General features: G+C 41.5%; 4 protein-coding genes across 6 annotated transcripts in view; 1 reads left to right on the top strand and 3 right to left on the bottom strand.

Annotated features, from left to right (window-relative positions):
* fra (neogenin protein frazzled) overlaps positions 1–13992 on the bottom strand; it is a 29933-nt gene extending 15941 nt beyond the window's left edge. For all 3 annotated transcript variants that reach the window (XM_070278179.1, XM_017250620.3, XM_070278177.1), the window contains exon 1: positions 13175–13992. In XM_070278179.1, the coding sequence (XP_070134280.1) occupies positions 13175–13280 (106 nt within the window). In that variant the 5' untranslated portion in view covers positions 13281–13992. The remainder of the gene's footprint in view (positions 1–13174) is intronic.
* A 4051-nt stretch (positions 13993–18043) lies between these two features.
* Positions 18044–18622, bottom strand: LOC108131417 (uncharacterized). The gene is made up of 2 exons (XM_017250288.2): positions 18257–18622; positions 18044–18208 (listed from the first exon to the last, which is right to left on the bottom strand). Exons 1-2 carry the CDS (start codon positions 18620–18622, stop codon positions 18044–18046), a joined length of 531 nt encoding a protein of 176 aa, XP_017105777.2.
* A 2207-nt stretch (positions 18623–20829) lies between these two features.
* On the bottom strand, positions 20830–23192 carry LOC108131823 (zinc finger MYND domain-containing protein 11). Its single transcript, XM_017250900.3, has 4 exons — positions 23059–23192; positions 22697–22849; positions 21575–22638; positions 20830–21516 (listed from the first exon to the last, which is right to left on the bottom strand). The coding sequence occupies exons 2-4, from the start codon at positions 22809–22811 to the stop codon at positions 20848–20850; spliced, it is 1848 nt and encodes a 615-aa protein (XP_017106389.2). The 5' UTR covers positions 22812–22849; positions 23059–23192; the 3' UTR covers positions 20830–20847.
* Positions 23085–24141, top strand: LOC138926086 (zinc finger protein 691). The gene is made up of 2 exons (XM_070278725.1): positions 23085–23495; positions 23565–24141. Exons 1-2 carry the CDS (start codon positions 23139–23141, stop codon positions 24105–24107), a joined length of 900 nt encoding a protein of 299 aa, XP_070134826.1. The 5' UTR covers positions 23085–23138; the 3' UTR covers positions 24108–24141.
* Positions 24142–24351: the final 210 nt, after the last annotated feature.

A 24351-nucleotide genomic window follows, 5' to 3' on the forward strand; every position in this document is an offset into this window, starting at 1 on the left:
CGACGCCGTTGTCTTACAAAATGGCCGCCCTGACTTGTTCTTCCGCCAACCATTCTGGCCATAACATAAGCTCCGCATGCTCACACCCTCGCCGAGTTCATTGGTTTCTTCTGGGCGGCATTTTTCACTTCCTCTGGCAAATGACTTTGGCCACATGCTGGGGCATGCTCCACTTCCCACTCCCACTCCCAGGCAAGTCGCTAAGCTGGAGCTAAGTTGAGCGCTTTTCCGCTGCCGGCGTTGCCTTTGCTTTGTCCTTTCGGCATCCCAGCGACATCCTGCAGCAAAAACCAGGAGCCCGAAAGACAAAGACAGCCAGCGAGGATGTTGCTTGTTGCGCAGCAAAACTTTTGCATTATGGAATTGTAAATGTTGCCCAGAAAAGTACACTGTGCAGACAGGTTTTTAAAATTTAATAAAAAATGTATTTAGAAAAAAATATAAACAAAATAAGTTATATCTTAAATACATTTGTAAATGCTTTTAGGGGTGAGCGATAGCACGTCCTTCGATTAAGGACGATATATCGATAAAAGCTTTAAGGCAATGTCATCGAGATCTGCCCATCCCCAGCAATAAAAGAAAAGTACAGTTCCAGTTCTCTAAATAAAGGTCCTTAAATAACAATGATTTCAATATAATTTTTCATTTAGGAACCAGCTCCTTATCCCCAAACTTTGCTCACTAGTGTTATTACGCACTTGAGCTTCATGGCGTCTTCCTGTAGTCCAAGCATTTTAGAAAAATCGTTTTGCAATTTTCCGAGAAGAAAACCCTCACTTTTCACCCTCTTCAAATGAGTTTTCATCTATGTGGTTCGGTTTCAGTGGCATGAGGAATTAAATTCTTATCTTTTGCTCAAAGTTTTTGCGCAGAATTCATTTTAGAAACTTGTGCTTTGGTCTTTGTCTCAGAAAAGTCGATTATAGACAAGAACAAGAAAGGAAAGCTAACTTCGGGCGGAGCCGAAGTTTATATACCCTTGCAGTTAAAACCGGATATATATCGCAAACATCGGATATAGTTGGCCGATCCTTATGGGAATAGGAATATATACTCCAATTTATTACAATACAAAATCTAAAAAAAGTCGCAAACTTCTATCTTCAAAAATACGAAAGTTGATATTTCTACCAAATACCATTTCCGATCGTTCAGTTATATGGCAGCTATAGGATATAGTCGGCCGATCCTAATGAAATTTGGTAGGTTGGATCAACTGACCAAAAATAGAGTCTGTACTAAATTCCAGCTTTCTATCTTCAAAAACACGAAAGTTGGGTCATTTCCGATCGTTCAGTTATATGACAGCTATAGGATATAGTCGGCCGATCCTTATGAAATTTGGCATGTCGTAATGTTTTGCCAAAAATAGCTCTCACCTAAAATTTGAACTCTCTAACTTTAAAAATACCAAAGTTATACCATTTCCGATCAATCAGTTATATGGCAGCTATAGGATATAGTCGGCCGATCCGGGCCGTTCCGACTTATATACTGCGTGCAAAGGAAAGAAGGGTGTGTGCAAAGTTTCAAGACGATAGCTTTAAAACTGAGAGACTAGTTTGCGTAGAAACAGACAGACGGACAGACAGACAGACGGACAGACGGACAGACGGACATGCTCATATCAACTCAGGAGGTGATCCTGATCAAGAATATATATACTTTATAGGGTCGGAGATGTCTCCTTCACTGCGTTGCACACTTTTGGACAAAATTATAATACCCTCTGCAAGGGTATAAAAATAGGAGAATTATTTATTTAATTTAGAAGATATTGCCTCCCTATGCTAGAACTATAAATTAAACATAAACAAATCACACTGATTTTGGATTATTTTATAGAGATACTGTTTTTCCAATTTATTTAGCAAACTAATATTTCAAACTACCGCATTGTTTATAGAGTCTTAGTCTAAAATTTATTGATTTTGATATTTAATCCTATATTTTGTGTTTATTTTTATGTCGCAAATCGCATAAAAGGGGTTCAGTCGACTGTGATTGCTGGCTGTGGGATTAAAATGCATTTTCCGAGGTCTCCCTATGCCAATTTTCCCTTTAAAAGGGGATGTTTTTCCACAGGCACGTGTGCATAGAGGACAGACTACCATTTCCAGTTCTATGTAGTTCTATGTAGGTCTTTAGTTTTCTATTTCCCATGGCGTATTTCCCTATAAAACTTATGCATCGCTGCGCTTTGACAAACCATAATCTCCGGGCAGTAAAAATATGGATTTCATTTCATGTTCCATATTTTACGGCCTCGCAGCAAAATGAGAAATAGCTCTCCCCAGTGCTAATGGCCAGTTGTTAAACTTTCCAAATTGATCCATGCATTTCACAGTCGGATGCGGCTGCCAGAGTGCTCTATAGTTTTTTTCGTTTGAAGTTTTCTTCATATCCGAGGGATAGGGATAGGCCGCTCCCAAGAACTGGGTAAAAAGTATAAATCGTAGTGTCAGAGAGCTCTGGAGAATATAAATTTATGATTTATCGAAAGCATATGTGCGTTACCTCCTCCCGGAAGTGCTCCACCAAAAAGATTTTCTAATTATTATTAGCTTGGGCACTTGGGCATGTTTTGAATAGTTTCGTTAGTCATCGAGGAATTAAAGACAGATGTCCCCAGGAGCAGATGTCAACTTCCCGGGGAGATCACCTGGGAATTCTTGATATTTGAATTGCAAGGTTTCCAACTTAAACATAGATTTCTTCAATTAAACAAACATTAAGAACGGAAGTAGCAGTCGCTGCCTAAGTGTCGGAAGTAATCTAAAAATATCTCAGAAGGAGGATTTTAAATTAATGCCCGACCCTGCCACTGACACTGACTGGTGGTCAGGTTAAGTGCTGCTGACAGATTTTGACACATTATTGAAAGAGAAGTTTCTGTTAAATCATTGTTGAGACCCGGATTGTGAAAGTTGGGCTCCCTCCCTCCCCCCCGAAAAACGAGGCACTTCTTTAATTAACATATGCGGTGTTATGCTTTTCCTTTCCAACTCCGTCTGGCCGTCTGGAAAATAAACAGCTGCTGTGGTCTGCAACTTTTCCCAAGCCATGTGTTTACGTGTTTTTGCTGTTTGGTGGTTGCCTAACAAATTAATTTCATATTACATTTAGAGTTCAACAGTCCCGGCCAGCATTTTAGTTTTAGGTTACTACTCCTTACTACTATCCTTCCTCTGACAGCAATCCCGATTGAAATTAATGTTCTATGGTTTCTGCAGCGACCGCACACACACACCGTACCAACTCCATAGTAATCGAGGAAAATGGGGAAAAAGTGGTGAGGGAAATGCGACAGCTGGACACAAGGGGATGGAGGTGTAATTTCAACAGTTTTGTTCCCTCTGTTCTGTAGACGATTCAGCTCAAATGCCAATTTGCCATGGAGAGTTTCCTGCAAGTGACAAAAGGAAATACCAATTCTTGGCCAAGACTTTTCTTTTTTCCTTTCCCTTTTTTGTCTACTGAGGACCCTTTTTTTTTGACCCTGGCAAATGGGACATTCTTCTTCAAATTTCCTGTTTATGCTCCATAAAATCCATCGAAGCGTTTAATATTGGCAACTTGGCTTGTAGAGGAAGCTCCCAGGAACACCGACATCGTGCCAAGTACGTGGTCTGGCATTCAAATTGGTTGTTGAGGCATCTACTTTGTTAAGAAAAGGAAATGGTCTGGCATTGAAATTATTTTCTTGTCTGAGTCACAGGACTATCCTCTCTCTCTCTATTTTATCATATTTTTTATTTAATTTTTCTGCCTCTGATTATTTTGCAATTAAAAGCTTAAAAAAAATAGAGAGTTGGGTTTGCATATCAGTTCAAGTGGGTTTGGTTTTGGTCTGGCTGGGATTATGCAACTCCTCAGCTGGCAGCCAGTGGCAGCATTTTCCAGTTGCCATCCCACGCAATTATTTTGGCCAAGCTGGACTGGGGACTGGGGACTGGGGACTGGCGCCTGCCCACGTTTAGGCTGTTAATTGAATTTTTCGCCAAACGATATAAGCTTTTCATAAATACAGACATACCATGTTGTACAATCATAATAACAAAACTTATCTCCCAGAAACTAGTTTTTATATTTTTTCAAAATTTATGTCAATTTTCGGAAAGTGTTAATTGCTCTTGACGTCGATTTATGGGCTCTATAATTTTATCTGTTATAATGACAGACAGCCAGCCAGTCAGCACACCGCAATAACAAGTGCATACTTAGTGGCGCATTAGCCAGGGAAAACACTCTAAAACTTTTCCCAAAATGAAATGCAAATTTTTGTCAAAAATTTCTGCCAATTTAAATTTCCATAAAAGGAGGGTGTGGCATTTCCATGGGATTCTGCTATTCAAACACAAACAAATGTCACTTGATGACGATTACATTTTCCCGACGATTCATATTCATATTTCATGAAAGTGGAATTGATTGAAAATGAGAATCAGACTCTGTTCTGTTGTCTCTAAAAATAATCATTTTTTTCGATTGGATTTTATGCATTTTTTTATAGTCTAGATAGATTTTATGGATCAGAATTACCAGAAAAAAGAACCATTATGAGAGAGAATGTCTAGCATAAATTTTTCCATATTTTTTTTCCATTTTGGAAACTTACTTTCTGGCCATTCATCATCATAATTTCCTCATTATGAAATTTATTTTCGACGCCGTTTTTTGTTCACTCACCTGGCAAGGTAACGAGAAGTGAGAAAAGAAAATCCAATTAATGAATAATGAGTTCTGTAGTTCCAAACTTCCAAACTTTATAACAAAAATTTTAAAATATTCTTTTTTAGAGTCTGTCTGATAAGATGTGCTCTTCCGAACTTGCCAACAAATTATGAAAATGAAAAACGCCATCAAAGCAGCGTAAATCATCTGATTCTGACATGGATTATTATTTATGTTTTGGGGTTCAGGCCCCAAAAAAATAAAACAAAAGGGGCTAGGGCGAGGAACAAATCAGGTAGACCTCCTCCCTAGTGGGAGGATGATTATGCCTTGAAATAAAACACTTCCATCATAAATCTGACTGTGTAAATGTCCTGTTGTTATCCCTTGGTTTTTATAATATATAGAGATATTTTTATATGGGAGTATCTAACCCACCGTGTTCATAGTTGCTCACCCATTATGAATCATCAGCAGGAACAGGAGCTGGATAAAAACTGAAAGCATTTGCCATTTGACTTCTGCTCCCTTTTCCGAGTTCTGAGTTTTATGGCATTTTATTTTAGCTCTTCTGGCTGGCACCCATCCTCAGCCCCCCCAAAAAAAAAAAAAAAAGTACCCATCCCCCATCCCAGTGGCAAGGCCCTCTGCCATGTCTCGCCGTCAAAACAACATTTCTGCGTTGGGCAACCGCAGAGAGTCAAACAAACAACAGTGCCAGCGACACTACACTGCGAGAAACTTTTCAAGATTCTATCACACCACTCTATATCCTTCAGTTGGTAGATTCTTTGAGTGCAGAATAAACACTATGGGATATACATATATATAATAAAGTGAAGCTGTTGAGAGCCGCGTTAGATGACGATGACGATGCTCAGAGTTCGTGTCAAGGGATGGGGAGTGGCAGGGTGGCAGGGGTGGTAGGGTGGCTGGGTGTCAGGGACTGTGTGGCAAGCGTCTGTTGCAAAATCGAAAAAATATTGTGCGTTAAGAGGGATGCTCTGGTGCGGACTGGGCCAACAACAACTAACATAACAGCTGAGCCGCATGAGGGGGTGACCAGGTCCAGGGATTGAGGATTGAGGAGGGGTGGCGTGGGTGGAGGCACAAAATCGATAAATGCCTCGAATGTATGAATTATGTGTCTGTGCTCCACCTCCACCACCACCTCCACCTCCTCCTCAGTGAGTTCTTCCGAGCGGGTTAAGTTCAAGTGGCAGCTCATTGCACCCAGCTTGAGCTCCAGAGGCTGGCAACCGACCGTCCATCCGGAGCCATACATTTTACAATTTCGCATTTAATTTTCCACATTGGGCTTTATGGCCTGGCAGCAATTGGCGCCCACACGCAGCCGATTCTGTTGCAAGCCCACACACACTTGTATATATCTGACCGCATTAGATAGGAGAGCCATGGCATGCCAACCCATTCCTGGGGGCCATGAATGTTTTGGCAACTCATATGCATATCCCCTGCCCAGGTCCTCCATCTGGCCAGCAAATCAATGAATGTGTTGCCACATATTGGCGACCAGTGGGCCCTAAAATCTAGAGGCCTTAGTCCACCAGATATCGGAAAAAATCTTAATTAAAACTGACTGATAAACCCTCTTTGGGGGGAGATCTTCCAGCCATCATCTCAGGGGTTTAGCTGTTGAACTTATAACCCAAAGCCCCTGCCACAAACTTTCATAAATAGAAAGCGTTTCTGGATGGGATGCATTGCATATCCAATTGGTAACTGACTGGCATGACTGCCTGGCCTCTCTGATATGATTGTTTTTGGCCAGGCCAAAAAAAAAAAAAAGCACTATACATACATTTATTTATGACGGCACGCAACTACAACCACAACTACGAGTTCGATTTCAGGTTGACCCCCGAAAAACAGAAAAGTTATCTATAGATCGACGACGTCTGCGGCTTCTCCCCCTCCACTCTCCCCCCAGACACACACACATCGGGCTACTGCCCCTCCTCCCAGACAATATATACGAGCTGATAAATGGAAAAGTGAGGCGACGTCCCCAATGCGACTCTGACTTCGATTCCGATTCCGATACGATTCCCTCCGAGCTCCAAGCTGGGTGGGTGATAAGGCAATCAATAAGGCAAACAACTTGGAGGTTTATTGAACCCCAAGTGCAATTAAGTGCAGTTTCCCCTCCAAAAAATAAATTAAAGTTTTGTTTATTTCACGCTTAGTGGTGATTTATGTGGTTGGCTTACCAAATTGCCAGTCGAATCTTAAATGGGTTTGTTTAGGAATCAGTTACAACAACAAACACATACTAGAGATATGATAATTCGATAAATATTTGCCAGAAAAAGTCCTGAGACCAGGTGGGAGTCCCCCGCCCCCACACATGCCATTTGGGTGTCAAGCAAAATATTTGTAGGAAAATATTTATCCAAGACTAATGCCAGAGAGGGAGAGAAGGGTCTGGTTTGGGGCCAAGATTTGGACAAAATATTTGTGCGTGTCAACATAACCAAGAAGTCTCTTCTTGAGGTCTTGAATTAGAATTAAAATTCCATCCACGTTGGGAGTAGGAGCGTGACCGATCTCGATCTCTATATAAATGATTTGATTGACAATCAATAATTGCATGTACACACATTTCCATCATTCCCTCCATCATAAAAAAGGAGAATTAAATCCAGGGGGGAGCTATGGAGGAATCGGTAACCATTTGCATATGTCTCCGAGTGTTTGCTTGAAAAATAAACAGAGCTCTGCTGATTGACATTGAACGTTCTTCATAGAGACTTGGGGTTTTTGGCTGAAAAACATGGTCATCTCTTTAAGGGGTATCCCAGATTCGTTCTCTCTAGGCCTCCAGATCCCTTCTCATCAATCACGTTTTGGCAGCTCCACATGCTTTCCATCTAGCTGCTAGTAGTACCAGGGCCCCCCTCTATAACCGTCTACGTGACTTCCGTCTTCGATGGTCTCCCTTTCGGGCAGAGTTCTCCAGCTTCTTCTTTCTTTTCTCCACACTTTCCGGCATTTATCTACTTTGCTCTTGTCAAGTTAAACACTTTGCAGAGAAAAATTCAAGTGCGGGTACCGCGTCTTTTGCAGAACTTTCCACCGACAATTTCACGCTTGTCGGGGCAACAAAAAAAAGTTAGTCGCCTTATATACTTGCCACTACCACCTGGCATGCCTGACTGCCTGCCTCCTGGTGGCAAGTTTGCACCCTTATCGTGTGAAAAATTATAAACATCAGCAAAGTGTCGCCCGAGAACAACGAAAGCGAAATCAGCTTAGAGGCCACACAAGGCTGGCATGAATGGGTTAAGTAACCATTCAAGATGTATTCAAGGGGTACCCTCTACATCTTAATTAGATAAATGTCATTGAGATGGGGTAAGGGGGGTTGCTATTCTAATATTCTAGTTGTAAAGTGATCCAAAACGCCCACATACTCTGGCATGACTATCATCCTCCTCATCATCATCATCATCGTTATTGTAGTGAAGGGCCCCCCTGACATAATTTTATGCTCGACATTCAATTAGGAGGAGTAGTAGTAGGTGGCTCCTCCTCTCCTCTGCCCATCCTCTCCAGAACTCGGATCTCTCCAGCAAATGCAAATTGTGAGCAGACAAAAGCAATTTGTGTCATTGCCAGGAGGCAGATACGTGCAACGGGCACTCGATGGGGGAGAGAGACAACTTGTATCTTACCACCTCATTACAGCATTTGCATATTTGCATCTGCCATTGTCTGTGGCAGCAGAACAAAGAGGTGCAGCATCGCAGACAATGCCAACAAAAGGATATTTCCAACGAAACTAGACCTGAAAACCACTATTCCCGGCACTCCTGGGTCTGACTTCCTCAAGTCAAGTGCTTGCCACTTTGCAACTAAATCTTGAAAGCCTCAGAAAGTCTCAGATAGCTACTGCCACCAGAGTTTTGAGTTTTGAGAACCGCACGCTTCATAAACTTGCAAACCTAATGGCCAAACGCTGAGATATTCGCTGGCTGATTGCATTTCAGGGGATTTTATGACTCCACCAACTCCACTCCTCTCCAGTGACGGCTCAATTCGAAAGAGACGCCACCCGGCAGCGGTTGAATGTGAAAATGTGCGGCGGATAATTGCCATTAATCAGGCAACTCCACACATGGATGTGGCACGTCATCTAATCCGGCAGCGGTTCAAAGAACAACAAAGTCCGGTTTCAACAAAGTCAAGATCGGGAAGGGAACTGGGAATGGGAATGGGAATGGGCATGGGCATGGGCATAGGCACGGGCTTTAGCTTGGGCTTTAGCTATGATATATGCAGCACTTAGTACCTACTTAAGTTGCGCGAACGCGGACAACGTTTGAGATAAGATCACACACAGCTGGCGAAAAGGCAGGCTTGTCTTGGAACAGTGGTTCCTGTTCCCCAAAAAGCTAAAAAAGAGACTGTCCTCAGTCTTTAAGTCAACTGTGAAATGCTGATCTCACAAACCAAACAATTACTAACCCAAGTCCAAATATTAAAACTCATAAAACAAACAATACCCAAACCACTGTGGCTAGTCGGGTCTCCCCCACCACCCAACCAACTAACCACGACTTCCACCGTCGACTACTGGGGCTGCAGACTGTAGTCTACAGACGGCAGTAAGTGGTATAAAGTACGTGCATTTTGTAGATAATAATAAAATAATAGCAACGGCTGGCTGCTGACTGCTGGCTGCTGACTGGAGTCAAGAGTCTTGGCGCTAGCTGATCCGATCCGATCCGATCCGATCGATTCACTCGGATACCAATGAGATACCACTGGATCGGAACAAAATGAAACTGGCGACGGCCTGGGTCTCCATGGTCTTGTGGCTTTTGTAACAAATTACTTTTGGCTGGGAGCTCCATACCTCCTCCCTCTAGACGATGTCTGGTCGCCATTGTTGAGGCTCGTTTTTCATGTTCTAGTTTTTCAGTCAGAGATGTGGTTGATTTTTAATGGAATTTCATATATGTAGTATAGTATAGTAGGTTAGAATATGGACTTTGTTGACCGATAAGCGGGGCTATATAATCCACCACCAAGACCAACTCCAAAGCCAGCGACTCTTTCTATTAATGTAGCCCATGGGCATGCGAAACCTGAAACCGGAAAATGCAAAAAAAAAACAAGACTTTGAAGTAAAAAATAAAAGCTAAAAAAAAGCATCAAGAGAACAGGCCGAGAAGGATGTTAAAAGCTGAAAAACAATGCAGAAACTTTGTTTACTTTTCAGCTCGCTCTGCTGGCCACAAAATAATTATTCCACTGAAAGAAATCTCTAAAGATCTCTAAAGGTTAAGATCTCTCCTAAAGTATTCCATTACTAGTATTTTTCTCGCAGTGTATGGCTTGAAAATCATCTGTTAAGATTGAGTTCTTTTAGCAGGGCGTGGTCTTTGGAGGTGATCTTCGTTCGGGCCAGGCCTAGACTAGCACTTTGGCTAAATGACTGCATTTAAAAAAAAATCAGTTGCCGACTTCCGTTTCGGAGTCGAGCTGGAGTCGAGAGCTGGAGGTGATTAAGTGCCAAGATTCGAGGCGTGGAGGCCGATAATTTCTGATATTTTATAGGCCCGGTATGGAGAAATGGAAGGAGGTGTGAGATTTGTGGCCCAGGCTTGTTTTAACGGCACTTTAAGCCACTTAGCCAAATGGCCAAAGAACAAGCTCAAGTACCGAGAGAGATACCGAGCCTGAACAGCTCTCTCCATGTCCTTGGATGAAGTGCCATCTCTGCCCACGCATCTGGCCTATGCAAGTTGGACCAAGTTCCAAGTCCCTAGTCCCTAGGGAATAATACGCCTCCACAGAAGAACAAAACCAGTAACTTTTGTTGATTTCCTGTATAGCCTCAAGATCAGTCTCCTTATTGGATCGCTCCCTTCTTCTCCTGGAGATGCGTTCATTGAACTCTTGGCCATTTTTTTTTTGGGTTGCAGCTTCAGTTTTGGGGTAACCCGATGTGGTTGTTGTTGTTTTTGTTGTGCTTGTGGCGGGTTCAAGTGAATTATTCATGTTGTCATGTCGAATGGTGGTGGCGGTATCGGTGGGAAGGGAACTGCCAGGGTTTTTGGGTTCGAAATTGCATTTTGCCAACGCACTGGGTTTCGGATTACACTTGAAGCTCCTTTCAAGATTAATTTATAAAAAAGTTTAAGTTTTCTCTTAAAAAATATGTCTTTAATTAAAAGATATATATTTCCAAAGACCTATTATTCTCTCTATATATTTATGATTTAAATCCCTATTTTTCTCAGTGCCTTCCTACTGCCGAGTAAGCTGAATTTTTCGTATTTTGGGTGTCGAATTGTGTTCCTGCTGTTTTCCATAAAAATTCTCGCAACATGAGTCTCTCCAAATATATGCACAAGCTCTGGATTGCAGTTGTCTCTGCGAGTTTTAAATTAAAATGCATTTTTTTCCTCCTTAAATTAAATAACAAGATAAACTTTTGTTTAAGCACGATTCACTTAAAAGTTTATTGGTGGAAAGTTGGGATTGTAAAGAACACAATAAAGTGCAACACGCATCATCGATAAGTGCCCCAAGAGTGAGACATCACCTTGGTGTCCTTGTAGCATCTTGTAGTCATATATGAGATGTGTAGTCCCCTGGGAAACCCCTGGGAAAGGCTCACAATTTCCGCTGCTTTGTCAACACTTCAAAGTATCTCGTCGGAGAAAAGGCCCTGGCATCGGTTGGTAATTAGTCGGCATTCAGCGGCCAAGAAGTGACCTCATTCGAAGTACCACTCTCTCCGCCCTTTCTCCATTTCTCCCCCAGTCTCTCCATGTCTTTGTCACATTGCGACACATCGCCCAGGGGCTCTCCATGGCGGCCATATGGAAATGTTTATTTTGACAAGCGCACCCTTGCAGGGGTGCGAAATTAGAATAACATGTCACTCATATATTGTATCACGTAATGCGGCTTAATATGCTACTGAAGAATGAAAGTAAGGAACGGGAACGGAAAGGACTCGCCCAGGACACGCCAGAAACAATTGCCAGGCACCAGGACATTGCCAGTTCTCCCAAAAGCCAAAAGCCACAAAACGCAAAGAAATATGAGTGGAAAAGTGAAAACAAAAATTAGAACAGGAGCTCACAGCACGTGAGTTTCCAGATACCCAGTAGTTATTAGAGGGGTATATTAACTAAGGACTAAATCACTTCAATAAATAATGATAGTAAGACCTAAGACCTAAGATATAAAGCTTTCTACTAATTCTACCCATAACTTACCATCTAAAGCTTAAATAAAATATTATTAGTGGTAACCTCTTTGGTCGGTACCCTTCCTCGATCTATTATTGTCCTTTTTCCGGCATTGTCCTTGTGGCTACACCCATGCAAGCATAGCATTTTTAATTACCAACTCTTGGTGGTTATGTCAGGGAATGCTTTTAATTAAATCTGGCCCTGTGACTTCTGACATGCCATGACCCAGAATTCGGTTCAAGATTTTTCATTCCATTTGCATATGACATGCCCACCATATTTTACAGTCAAACTTTTATATTTTGGGGGGCTTTTCCAGAAAAGGGGGGGCATGGCTGATAAATTCCTTGGCTGATAAGGCAGGGTTCTATTTCTAGGCTTAGGGGTGGATTTGTAAAAGCCCTCCAGGGTGGCAGGACATTTAATTTGTTTGCATTATTGGCACATTTTTCGGGGATTTTCAGGTTTTCCCTGACTAGGTTTTCTTTTCTGATTCGAAAATGGACCAAAAATTGAAAACCGAAACTCGATAAGCCCTAAATACCAACCCCAGCTTATCCTAATCCCAATCAATCATTTGGGGCATTTGCAGCTGCCCTCCATTTTCTGATCTTCTGACCTGCATCTGCCCAGAATCCTAAATCCCAAATCCTAATTGTATTTCATCGCCACTATAGTTACCTGCCACTACCTGCCGCTTAGGCCTCAGAACTCCCAGCTAATGATAATGACTTCTAGGGCATACAGATCCTTTTTCCAATATTTTTCACAGGAAACTGAAACCTCAGAGTGTCTATTTATTTTGTCTCATTGCGGAGTGTAAACATTTGTGGGTTCAACGAGTTTGCAACTCCTTGTTGTGCAGTGCTGGTGCTGGGTTTATCTCATTTCGAGGGAACCTCATTAGTAATGTTCGAATTTCGTGGCACTATCGAGGTTCCACAACCTTCTTGGGTTCGGCGCTTATCGGCTAGCAGGTGATGCGATGGCACCGCATGATGGCCGCCGCATGGGCCTCTCACCTGGCGGAGGGGTTTTGCTGGCAAAGTGCGAAAAAATATGACTCTTCTTATCAGTCGGGGTGTTGATACAACCAATCGAATTATGAGTGTTGGGGCCTCTTTACCTGGTATTTGGCACGTCGACCAGACTTTCAGTCGCCGTAACTCCTAACTAGCAAATATTTTTTAGCCGCAAAACTTATATTACAGGAAATGATTTTATTGCAAATTATTGACTTAAGAAATATAGTTTATTTCTCATACCTTGACTGCCCGAACTTCCTGCAATCATCTGCATTATCAGCAGACTGCCGATTAGCCAGCTCCATATCCTTATGACTTTACTATTTCCCTCCTGGCGGTTGGTCATGTTTGTTTTTCTTGCCGATTTTTGTGCTGATTTTAAGCTGGAAACCGTCGTTTACGAAACCGTCGAGGTAATTTGATTATAAAATGAGTTTTTGTTTACGACTCTGCCGCTCGCATTTTTGTTTTTGTTTTTGTTTTTTTTTCGATTTTTTTCCGTTTTGGCTCCAATCGGCGCTTACTTTTCCACTCTTATTCCTTGCCTCGCTCACACATATACACACTCACACACACACTGGCGCGCGCGACTAGTGCTGCCCACTCCACTTTTGTTGTGTATTCTTTGTCGATTTGTGCATACTTCCTTTCCTCTGGCTCCTTGTTTTTTTTTGAATCAATCGAATTTACGTTACACTTGTTTTGCCGGCAATTCACATTTATTTTTGTTGTTTTTTTTTAGGTTTTTTTGTAGCTGTTGTACGCTTGCAAGCGGAGCATTTTTTACAACAACTACAACACTATCAACAAATTGCACACACAATCGGAGCTGTAGTGGTGTCTCACTCTATTCGCGCCGACGGCGTTAGGATCCTGTGGAGCTCGTTGTTTAAATCACATTTGTATCGATTTTGTGTATTAAACGAAGGGTTATTTGTTAATAAACTTGGTTTTAAATAGCTTTAAACTATAAATATATAGTTTTTCAGTCATGAAACGCGCCCCGAGGAAAATATTCCAAAGAAAATCAAGCGCGAGCCAACCGACGGTTGCTGAAAATCAACAGAAAATGATGGTGTGGCCAGTCAGTGGGAAGTGAACATACCAAAATCGAAGTGTGGTATTTTTCTACTAAGTTGGCTGGTCACACTGGACCTTTTTGACCAAATTGTCTAAAAGCCACGGTTTTATAGCCAAAATAATCCAAACTTGAGTGATTTTAAAATATTTTTCATTAAGTATTTAATATTACTAATCTATTTCTAAGGAAAATCCCTTTGGCATAAGACAGGATATACTTTAAAATAGTATCACCCCCTAAAGTTAAATCTCCCTAGGTGGTGCTGCCAACTTTTTCCGAGGCCAGACCATTTTGGCGCCATATTCAAAAGTGAAAAAAGAAGTTTCGTTGAGATAAACTAATTTAAGCCTCATAATTGGATTTTCACAAAAAATTCATGCAGCGTACTCAACTCTAAACACATGGGAGTTTTCCGTGCTTTCCTTTGATACACCAACACGTCAAAAAAACTTTTTCGATCATTCGACTGAAAACTCCTGTGAATTTAATTTTTCCTGGTTTCCTTTTGATTACCACCCCCCTGGCAACTGCCATGCAGACAGGCTGCGGTTGAAAGTTGCTGCTAAAAAAAAAGAGTCCTTCACCGAAAGGAACTCTCTTTTTGCAACCAGAGTCCCCAAGCTTTCATCGGCGCCCCCCGAACTTTAAAAAGTTGAAAAATGAAAATATCAGTTTTCGCCGGCGTGAATTGTTAATGCAATAAAAAATCTGTCCAAGGCCGACAATTTGTCGAGAGGTGGGGGCGTGGCAGCGAAATGATAAATTTCACATTAAATGCCAGTGCTTAAACGAAAGCGTCGTAAAAATAAACGACGGCAGGCAATCAATGCCCAGGAGTGGGGGGTGAAAGGGGCCCGAGGACTAAGGTGGGAGGTGGTGGCTGTGAAAGAAGTGAAATAAAAATTCCCTCTCGGATGGACTTCATTAGCGTATCCCCAAAAAGTGGGTCAAGTTTCGAGGACTTATCAAATTACCCGGCCCAGAGATATTCCCCGCTAATTGCAGGTTTTTAAAAAACGCCTGAAGCCAAGAGGCTTTTGGCTGTTGGATGTCGGGCTGACGGTGTAGTGTGATGGGGCTTAATTCCCTGCAATGCGAAACTGCAATTTTCAGTTTTAATTAATACGAGCTGCCGTCTATCTGTATCTGTATCTCTCGGTATTTGTTCTGTTAGTTTGAAGTTGAGGCGACAGGCGGAGGAGCAACTTCTGTGGGGCTAAAAACGCCCACAAGCTGTCAGGAGTACAGGACGGAGGGGGCCAAATCAGTGGGGAGGTGGGGATGGTTTTTGTGGTGGGGCAGATGCCGAGATGTGAGTCCCCATTCAAAGCTTTTAGATGCTGACACGAAAATGTGCTCTAGCAAATTAAATCTGTGTGCATTTAAATTAAGTGTGTGGGGTTTTTTAAATTAGGAAATCCCTAAATTGTTTGCTTAGTTGTATTACTTGGACCACAAATTTATAATAATAACAATAATTACACATTTGATAATATAGAAAATTAACCTATTAAGATTAAACAATAAATTCTCATGAATCACAATAATAACTCCTATAAATATTGTCTTCGAGTATCACTATTTTATAGAGCCATTAAAAAATCAGAGACAATTTGTACACTGATATGTACTTGACAATAAAAAGCATTAGAAATACTATAACTTTTTACAACAATCAAATAAATCGGGGCTGGTCTGGATCGTTGCGACCCCACCTTAATGCTTTTTAGAGGCGGATCCAAAAACCGCTCGCGATTTCCCAGCTTAATTGCCAGCGACAGGCGGCGCAAGCACCAAATCGAGAAATGAATAAAAAAAAAAAATACAAAAATAAAAAATAAGTGACAACAAGAAGGAGCCAGGTTAAATTAAGTTATCGTCTGCAGACGCCGTCAGCAACAACAAAACCGAGTTTGTACAACTGTGTGTCTGTCCGTATGCTTATTGCACATAAATCAAAATCAACTTGTAAATTTAATATGTCGCTGGTTTTTTTTTTCCCCTCCGTATCCACTGTTGGCGCTTTTTGTGGCGCTTACCAGAGATCCGCCAGTGATTTATGCTGATGTATTTTGAGCGCCAACGAATTGGCGAGAATATGGAAAATACTAGCAGAAAACCAAAATAAATCAATTGAAAATTCATGACAAAAAAATCAACAACAAACAAACCAGTTGCACGTCGATGTGGGCATTGCAACTCGTGACTGAGAAAGAAAACCTTAGGAAAATTTACAAAAAAAAAAAAAACTAAACACTTAATTGTCACACATAAAAATTAGTTGGAAATTCAGAGGCCTCCCACCCCCATATAATTTTAATTTCCAACAATAACCTGTAAACGAGGGAATAGACACTGAATAATGACAATTTCAGGCCTCGGTGACAGTCTGACACTTTTTGGATGCGGATGGGGATATGGAAACTAGGTCTCGGTCTTGGTCGTGGTCTTGTGGTCTCTGGAAAGGGCAGTCTTAGTTTAGAAAACTAACATTTATTCAGACACAAAGAAAAAAATTATTCAAGTCTTTAAAGACTCTAAAGAAAAGTACTTATATTTTTGGAAAATATTTTTTATTTGTGTATCTCAAAGCCAGAAACATGTAAAAATGAAAGCAAAATTAGGCTACATTTAAGGAGTGAGGAAATGGACATGAACTGGGATGAGGATGTGGATGTGGATGTGGATGTGGAGGTTTCCAGACTCCACCAAGTGCAAGTATGATGTATGTGGGCCTGTCGCCGTTTTGAGTGCAGCAAGCTAAATAAATGAGTTTGTCAGCCGGCAGCGACATGATTTGATAATTGGTTTTAAAAGAAATTCGAAAGCCAAAGTAGCTCCGGTTCGAGGGGGAAAAATAAAGTAGGAAATGGATATGTCTCTGGTTTTTAAGTTTTCTTGACAGATAAATGATAAGTCATCTCGTATTAGCCAGTTAATAAAAGAAAAGTTAAGGCATTTGAGAGTGATGACATCTAATTTACGTATTTCAAGAAATTTATTTAACAATATCTTTCGTGTTAAAGTTCACAGAACCAGGAATTAGTAACATTAGTAATTAGTAGAACATTAGTAAATATCTTAAGTGGTTTTATGAAATGTTTGCGATAGTTTACGACCACTCTTGAGACACAAAACTTTTGGTCAATGACACTTGAGCGTGGTGTTCTTCGAAATTTGGCATATAATGTTCTTAAACAAAAAAAAAAAAAATATTCACAAGAGACCCAGAGCTGACTCACTGATGGCGGATCAGAAGTTTTGGCTTTTTCGGGTGGGGCAGTGGCACTCACCCAGATTGCGACTCATTTTCATGTTCGTTACGGTTATGTAAGGTTACCCCCCACCCACAAATGACGCATATTCCAATGCGAAGCCACTTCTGAAGGCACATATTTAATCCCAAACATTATCCGACTTTACGAACCCTAAACACTGCCACAAATTGCGGCTTTTCATCTAAATTCTCGAAGGGTACCATTATCTGCCATAATAGACTCATTATGTGTCATCTCCGGGGAGGCTGTTGAAATGGAATGGGCCTGATTCGGTTGGTGTTGCATGTTGCACATTGCAGTGAAGCGTGCTGTTGCACTTGTCGCCGGCAATAAATTAATGTCCTGGCTCCCCTTCTGTGGGAAATATTTGTCGCATGCCAAAAAAAATTTACAAGCTACAGCATTTTCCACATGTTGGCGGCTGAAATTGCATTCCATGTTTGGTTTTTTTTTTTTTTTTTTGACGTCAGAAACCAGATTTAATTCTGAACACTTCGACATCTGTTGCAGGAAAGGCATCGAGTGGGTGGCCCCATATCCTAGCCTCTTGGCAATGGTCAAGTTCAAGAAAAGGCTAAAGTCCTGAAAGCCGTCGACAAGCTTCAGTGAAGCTTAAGCTGACAGCAGATGGCCAGAAATGGAAGGAAAGAAATATATACTTATATTTGTGCATATATAGTACAATTTTTACACCAAAGGACAATATATTAGACACTACAGGATAAACATAATATTCTGAACAAGTTGAACTCAATCCTCTTTATCCACATTAATATCCAGATACATGGTGACAATGGCAACCCATTTGAAAGCTCCATTGTCCATTTCGAGAGTCAGTTTATAACTTCCTTGGGGCAACGGAACCATTTTAAACATCTTATCCTCCAAAGAGCAGTTCCTCACAATAACATCATGCTGCAAAAAATAATTACTTAGGAATACAAATCCCAAAATATTACTCACATTATAGGGACAGGTGTGATCCAGGTTGGAGGAAGACATAAATGCCCTATGAAAATAGTAGAAGACCTGCTTGCGATTCGGATACTTCATAAAGTGGCATATTTCATGGGATACATTGAACAGAAACGGATGATAGCCATTCAACTTGCGATACATGTTGAATCTCATCACCATTCTGGTTATGGGCAGTTTCAGAAGCTTCGCATAGACATTGGCAGCTATGATGCCCCTTCCGACGACATTTAGACGGCAGGTGGGAAAGAGTATGAACTCCTCGTCCAAGCTCTCGCATTTTAGGTTGGTGAAGCGGACATATCCTTGACAGGACCCGAGGAATAGCAGGCAGGTCCAAAAAATCAGTCTCATTGTGGCAAATTCTCAAAAGGTACTGAATAATTTGAAGTACATTTTCAACCAGATAGTCCATAAAGATTATAGATTATTGGATAACTAAAGCATTATTTAAATGCCTCAATTATTAAAGTAATATACATATTACCTAATTTTGATAGCTAGTTTAATGGCACTGTATCTGACAGCTTTTTGCTTTGCGCCCTGGAATTAATTAAAAGTATCCTGGCACTTGTAGGCAGGCAACGTCTAGCCAATAAATCCTTCCAGCCTGTCACAATGCTCCAGCAGCGAGTCGCAGAGTCCTTGAAGCTCCTGGCTTTTGACAACCTGGTAGGTGAGAGATAAGCAAGAAGAAAATTTTCGTGACACAGACAAATTAGTGTAGCTTAAATTAGCAAGAGACTAATTTGATTACAGCCTGATGAAAAATATTCAGCCATGTCGTGAAGATTTTAATAGAAAGTCGGAAGTGTACAAGTCCTGTCTCCAGTGTGCACATAATTAAAACTCAATTCGAAATGTAAACAGACGACAGACAGACAGCCAGTCGGGGAAAAACACATGAAGAGCCCAAAAATGTTTATTTTGGCAAAAATGACAGAGAATATTCTTAATTGCCGTAGGAATTCGTCGGCTGCTGCTCTTCCGGTTCTTTTGTGAAATTTTTCCCCAAATATTGACAATCGAGTGACTGAGATTTTGATTGCAAAATGCAAAAGTTTCCCAGCCACAGACACAGTGTGTTGACCAAATATTTTAGCCCACAAACAATAATGACTGGCACTAAATGGGAGATGCTAGGAGGGAGATGTTATTGATTCAGACCCTCCCCTTTGGGCTTAATTAAGTGGCATGGCAAGTCATATCCCAAAAATGATTTACTATTTCATATGCGAAAGTGCATTAAAGCCAGCCCAAGATAAACACGGCCAGACCCGTAATGACCATATATTCGGAACATGTACCTACATACATACATATGTTGGTAAGTAAGTAATAGCGGTACACGCGCGGTGTGTGCGTGAGTATCTGTATCTGTTAGTGTGGCTCATCATCAATCATCCGCTGTGTGAAACTTTTAGCGAAAACGTTTAAACGTGACTTCCGACTTTGGTGGGGGGGGGGTCAGCCGGGTTTCGGGTTGTTGGTCTGAAACCTGAAACCCGGGTTATTCGTTAATCGTGTGCTGGATGTTGTTACTGCTTTTGGCCCCTAAGTGAAATATTTATTACAGCAATGTGTTTCTATCTATTTCTGTGTGCCTCGGCACCTTGCTCTAGCCGAGGTGCCAACACTTTTGGCCATTTCCATTTTCGGGGGGAACCCCAGCCAGCCACTAGCCACCAAAATCGTCGACTCAGCTCGGCATAAATCAATTATTTTGGGATGCCTTTTAACGGTCGCTGCCGCCGGCCTGCATTCATAAAATACCGTTCCCCGCATTTCAATCTCGGCTGCATTCACATGCTCGCCTGCACTCGTAAATTGCATTGAACCCTTTTTCAGCGTTTCGGCAATTCGATTTGACCTTTCGCTTGACCTTTTTTGCCGCAGTTTTATAGCTTGGGTCTGCGGGTCAACACGTTTATCAGAGAGCCTAAGTGAACGTAGTTTCTCGTAAAAGGTAATGTAATCTTTTCTTAAATTTCTAGCAAAACTTGCCACTTACAAACATTTAACTAAATTTTATACAAAATTGGCAAAGCTATTAGAAATCTACGCTAATTCGTTTAATCCATCCGCTAAAGAATCTAATAAATATGGCCAAAGATAAAGCTATCGCGGTGGGCCATACTGGGCTCCCCATGCATTTTCCACATTTTGAAGGGGTCTACCCAGAAAATTTGACAAAAAATCTAAAAAATAATTTGTCCCTAGATTTTGATGCAGATTGAAGGTTTATCGATCCACAAATCGATTAAGGCATTCCCCTAACGGATCGGATGATTATTGACAGAGATATAGCTATCGCAGTGGGCCATACTGGGCTTCCCATGCATTTTCCACATTTTGAAGGGGATTACCCAGAAAATTTGACAAAAAATCTAAAAAATAATTTGTCCCTAGATTTTGATGCAGATTGAAGGAGAATCGATCCACAAATCGATTAAGGCAATCCCATCAAGAATCTGATGATTATTGGCAGAGATATAGGCATCGCAGTGGGCCATTCTGTGCTCTCCAGGAAATTTTCCACAATTAGCCAACAAATACAGATATTTAACGTAAATATGGTTTTATTGATTGACTTTACAAGTTGCCTGGTGTCGTCGCTTATCCCGTCGCTGGCACTCACCACTGCAGTAGGACGCAGTGAAACAACAATCAAAGGCTGCTTCCTTCAGACAAAGATAGCACCAGCGCTTCCTCTTTACCGCTTCTAGTTTCTGACGCATGACGGCTAATTCACCTTGACACTTTACCAACTCTTCATTTGCCTGAATTATTTCAGACGCCAGATTCTGGTAGATGACGCTGTCAGCATAGCTAGACCCGGTCTCCTGTAATGCTTCACTTCGAAATGCAATCGAGCAGCGACGTACCGGCAAGATACGCTTGGGCACGGGAGAATTGGAGCTAGTGGAGTTTAGTTTTCGTTTCTTTGTCGATTGTGGAGTTTCGGAGGACTCGTTACAGTGAGACAAGGCCACTTGTATGAGATTCTCGGCTATTTTCGGATCAGCATAGAAACCAAATTGCGATGCAGAGTAGTGGGACAATATCATGTGGCACTGAAGTTCCCTCAGTGCAGCATTCAAAGCCTTGGAGTTTTTAGGTTTAAAGTGCGACTGTATGTCCGACTCGATGGGAATGATATCACGTTCAGAGATAAGGGCCCTCGAGTGAGAGCCTCCGAAAAACCTTACATCATACTTAATTGGCTTCCTTCTGGAAACACTGATAACCTGGAATGCAATATTCAATTAGCTGGAACACTTAAAACAGTTTAAAGAAGACTACTACCTTGGCGGGCCAGGGTGGTGACCCTGCCTGTTTGGCGAATACCAGCTCATGGCGCTGGAGACAAGGCTTTGCAAACCAAAGGCTTGATAAATTGGCCTCATTGGAATATCGAAAGCAGTCGGGGCATTTACGGATCTCCCGGATGTCATGCGTTACGTCTCGTAAGAGCCACTTTGTCGCAGTGTATTCTACGCTCTTGGGACCATAGAAAACGGCAATATTATGTTGCAGATCAAGGAGATCCACAAGGAACTCTGTCAAGTATATATACTTTTTCGACGCTATATTCCGCTCGATGTCCGCCACCCCAAGTATCTTAGTCTTAAAAAGAATGCGCTTGACCAGCGCTCTATCACGATCGTTCCAGTTCTTCGCCATATATTTGGACACGTCTCTGTCCAGCCAGGAGTGGTGCGTTCCCCAAGAATATTTCAGAAGGCTTGCTAACTCCTGTTTATCCAACTGCGGAGGATTGTGAAGAGAGGCCATCTTGAGTAGACGGCAGCGGGTGCAATATTCCAGCTCACTACTAGTATCACTATCCAAGTTTGTCTGATGTTCGTCCTTGACGTTTGCCTGTTTTCGTTGGCGAGATCCTTTGCGCTCACTTACAAAGAAAACATCATCGTCCCATTCCAAGCTTTCGTGCTTAAGAAATGCCGGAGTGTCCGAAGTCACATGCCCCTCATTGATGTTACTATTGTGGTCCAATAGTGGCTCCGGAGTCGGTGTTTGAGGAAAATCCTCAGTCGGATTCTCATCTTCTTCGTCGGATTCGTTTTGCGGTAGCCTGTACGGCTGCCCTTTGTCCGAGGGTACACAGTAGTTGGGCTTTTCGGGATCTTTGCGCCGGCAACTCTCGTGAAAGGTCCGTATGCATGCCGGACATTCCTTTAAGTCACCGGGCAAATGGCACTCATAGCAGTATGGATCATTTGCAGGTATCGTCAGGGAGCTTAGTTTCTGGCAAAAGGCGAGGCTGACACGTTTGCTCCGGGTGCCTTCAGTTCGTGGCACGAGGATGCCCCTTTCACATGCATTTGCCACCGACAAGCTAGCTGCATCTAAAAACGAATTGGATCTTTGAAAGTTTGTCGAATTGGATTCGCTTTCACCACATACCTGAGCTCATTTTATTTAACAAGCACTTTTCTAGGGTGGCCGCAGGCAGGGCCACGCCCTTTTTCAGCTTGTGCATCCAAATCCGGATGGCCAAAGGCGGAAAATCGCTGCGCATTTCATTTGCTTGTCAGAGTTTTGTTTTGCAAATTAAAACTGCAAAATAAGAAACGATAGCGATAAGGGGTGGTGCAACTTGGTATATCGGTTAATATCGGTTATTAACCCATTAAATATTATAATAAATAATTACTAATTTCATTGAATAAAACTTGAATATTTAAATGGCATACATATATCTTAAAATAATAAACATTTAAAATAATAAATTGTATTATTATTGTTGAAATAAATAACATAATTACCTATCGATATTTGCGCGCATTTTTGGCAACCACTAATTTCATTTGTTTACAATTTTTTGGTTCTCTGTTTACAATATTTTATGGGTGGCTATGTGGAAAGTGGTCGGGTGTACCTTAATCCTGATGGCTCCTCTACACTATTGATTAAGTGCTGTCTCTGTAGTACAAGCACCTTTTCTGGAAATCAATGGGAGGCTTTCGTGGAGCATCTTTCCAGTCATCATACAAGTGCCAGGAAGGTAAACGATGACGAAATCGAGGATGAAGTCCAGGTGGAACTGGCAAACCTCAAGGAGTCGGGAATGGCAGATGCCCTACAAGCTAGACATGGTGACGATGAACAAGAAGAGTTCACCAATGTTGAGTATTTAATAGAAGAGGACGAGTTCAATGAATCAGAACAAGAATATTTCAATTACTCAGAATTTGACAAACAAGTAGGTTTTAAGAAAACGTTTTAATTTGTAACCTTTATTCAATATTCTGAATTTAATTTTATTACAAAGGACGATTCGATAAACATTTGCGAGGATTGCAATCGGCAGTTTCTAAGCGAGCATCAGCTGCAATTGCATAAATTCCGGTTGCATGCAGGGCCCAATCCGAACGTCTGTTTAATATGCCAGAAAGGCTTTCCGATCGCATCCAAGCTGCGTCAGCATCAGGAACGATACCACCTGAAAACATTGAATTGGCAGTGCCATCAGTGCGAGTACAATGCCCCATCAAAGTGGGATTTCCAACAGCACCAGATTATGCATAGTGGCCTGCGTAATTACATATGCGATGTATGCGGCCAGAGTTGTAAGACCAGCTCCGCATTGGCCGTTCATCGGAGGAAGCACGAACCCCCAAAGTTAGGCTGTACCTACTGTAACCGGAAGTTTTGGGAGAACTACACCTTGAGGAGCCACATAAGGAAAGTTCACAAAAAAGAACCGACCTTGAAAAGATATAGCTCAAAAGAAATTGAGGAAAGATCAGACAGAAATTCCGTTGAGGATGAAGATCAAGAGGATATTGATGATCCTACACATCTTTTTTTTTAAAACTAATTTTTACTGTATATATATATAAAGTATTTAAGTGTTTATTGAATTTACCGATGCAAATGAATTATTAACGATAAATATATAAGAAATTTATTTATTTATCCTTTGTTTATTACTGTTTATAAAGTTTTTGGTTACTTTTTGTAATTAAGTGCCATTAATTAGATGGTAAATTTAACGACCCGCCCTGTCATCGGTTATCGATAGTCAGTTTCGGCATTTTTTGCACAACCAATGCGGT

Source organism: Drosophila bipectinata, chromosome 2R (genome assembly GCF_030179905.1).
Source record: "Drosophila bipectinata strain 14024-0381.07 chromosome 2R, DbipHiC1v2, whole genome shotgun sequence".
NCBI lineage: Eukaryota > Metazoa > Arthropoda > Insecta > Diptera > Drosophilidae > Drosophila > Drosophila bipectinata.

Excerpts from the sequence above, each read along its gene's own strand:
- LOC108131417 (XM_017250288.2), bottom strand. The coding sequence starts at position 18,622 with ATGAGACTGATTTTTTGGACCTGCCTGCTATTCCTCGGGTCCTGTCAA. Across the intron at positions 18,209-18,256 it reads ATCACACCTGTCCCTATAAT|CATGATGTTATTGTGAGGAA; the intron begins GTGAGTAATATT and ends TATTTTTTGCAG.
- LOC108131823 (XM_017250900.3), bottom strand. The coding sequence starts at position 22,811 with ATGCGCAGCGATTTTCCGCCTTTGGCCATCCGGATTTGGATGCACAAG. Across the intron at positions 22,639-22,696 it reads GTTAAATAAAATGAGCTCAG|ATGCAGCTAGCTTGTCGGTG; the intron begins GTATGTGGTGAA and ends ATTCGTTTTTAG. Across the intron at positions 21,517-21,574 it reads CACCACCCTGGCCCGCCAAG|GTTATCAGTGTTTCCAGAAG; the intron begins GTAGTAGTCTTC and ends ATTGCATTCCAG.
- LOC138926086 (XM_070278725.1), top strand. The coding sequence starts at position 23,139 with ATGGGTGGCTATGTGGAAAGTGGTCGGGTGTACCTTAATCCTGATGGC. Across the intron at positions 23,496-23,564 it reads ACTCAGAATTTGACAAACAA|GACGATTCGATAAACATTTG; the intron begins GTAGGTTTTAAG and ends TTTATTACAAAG.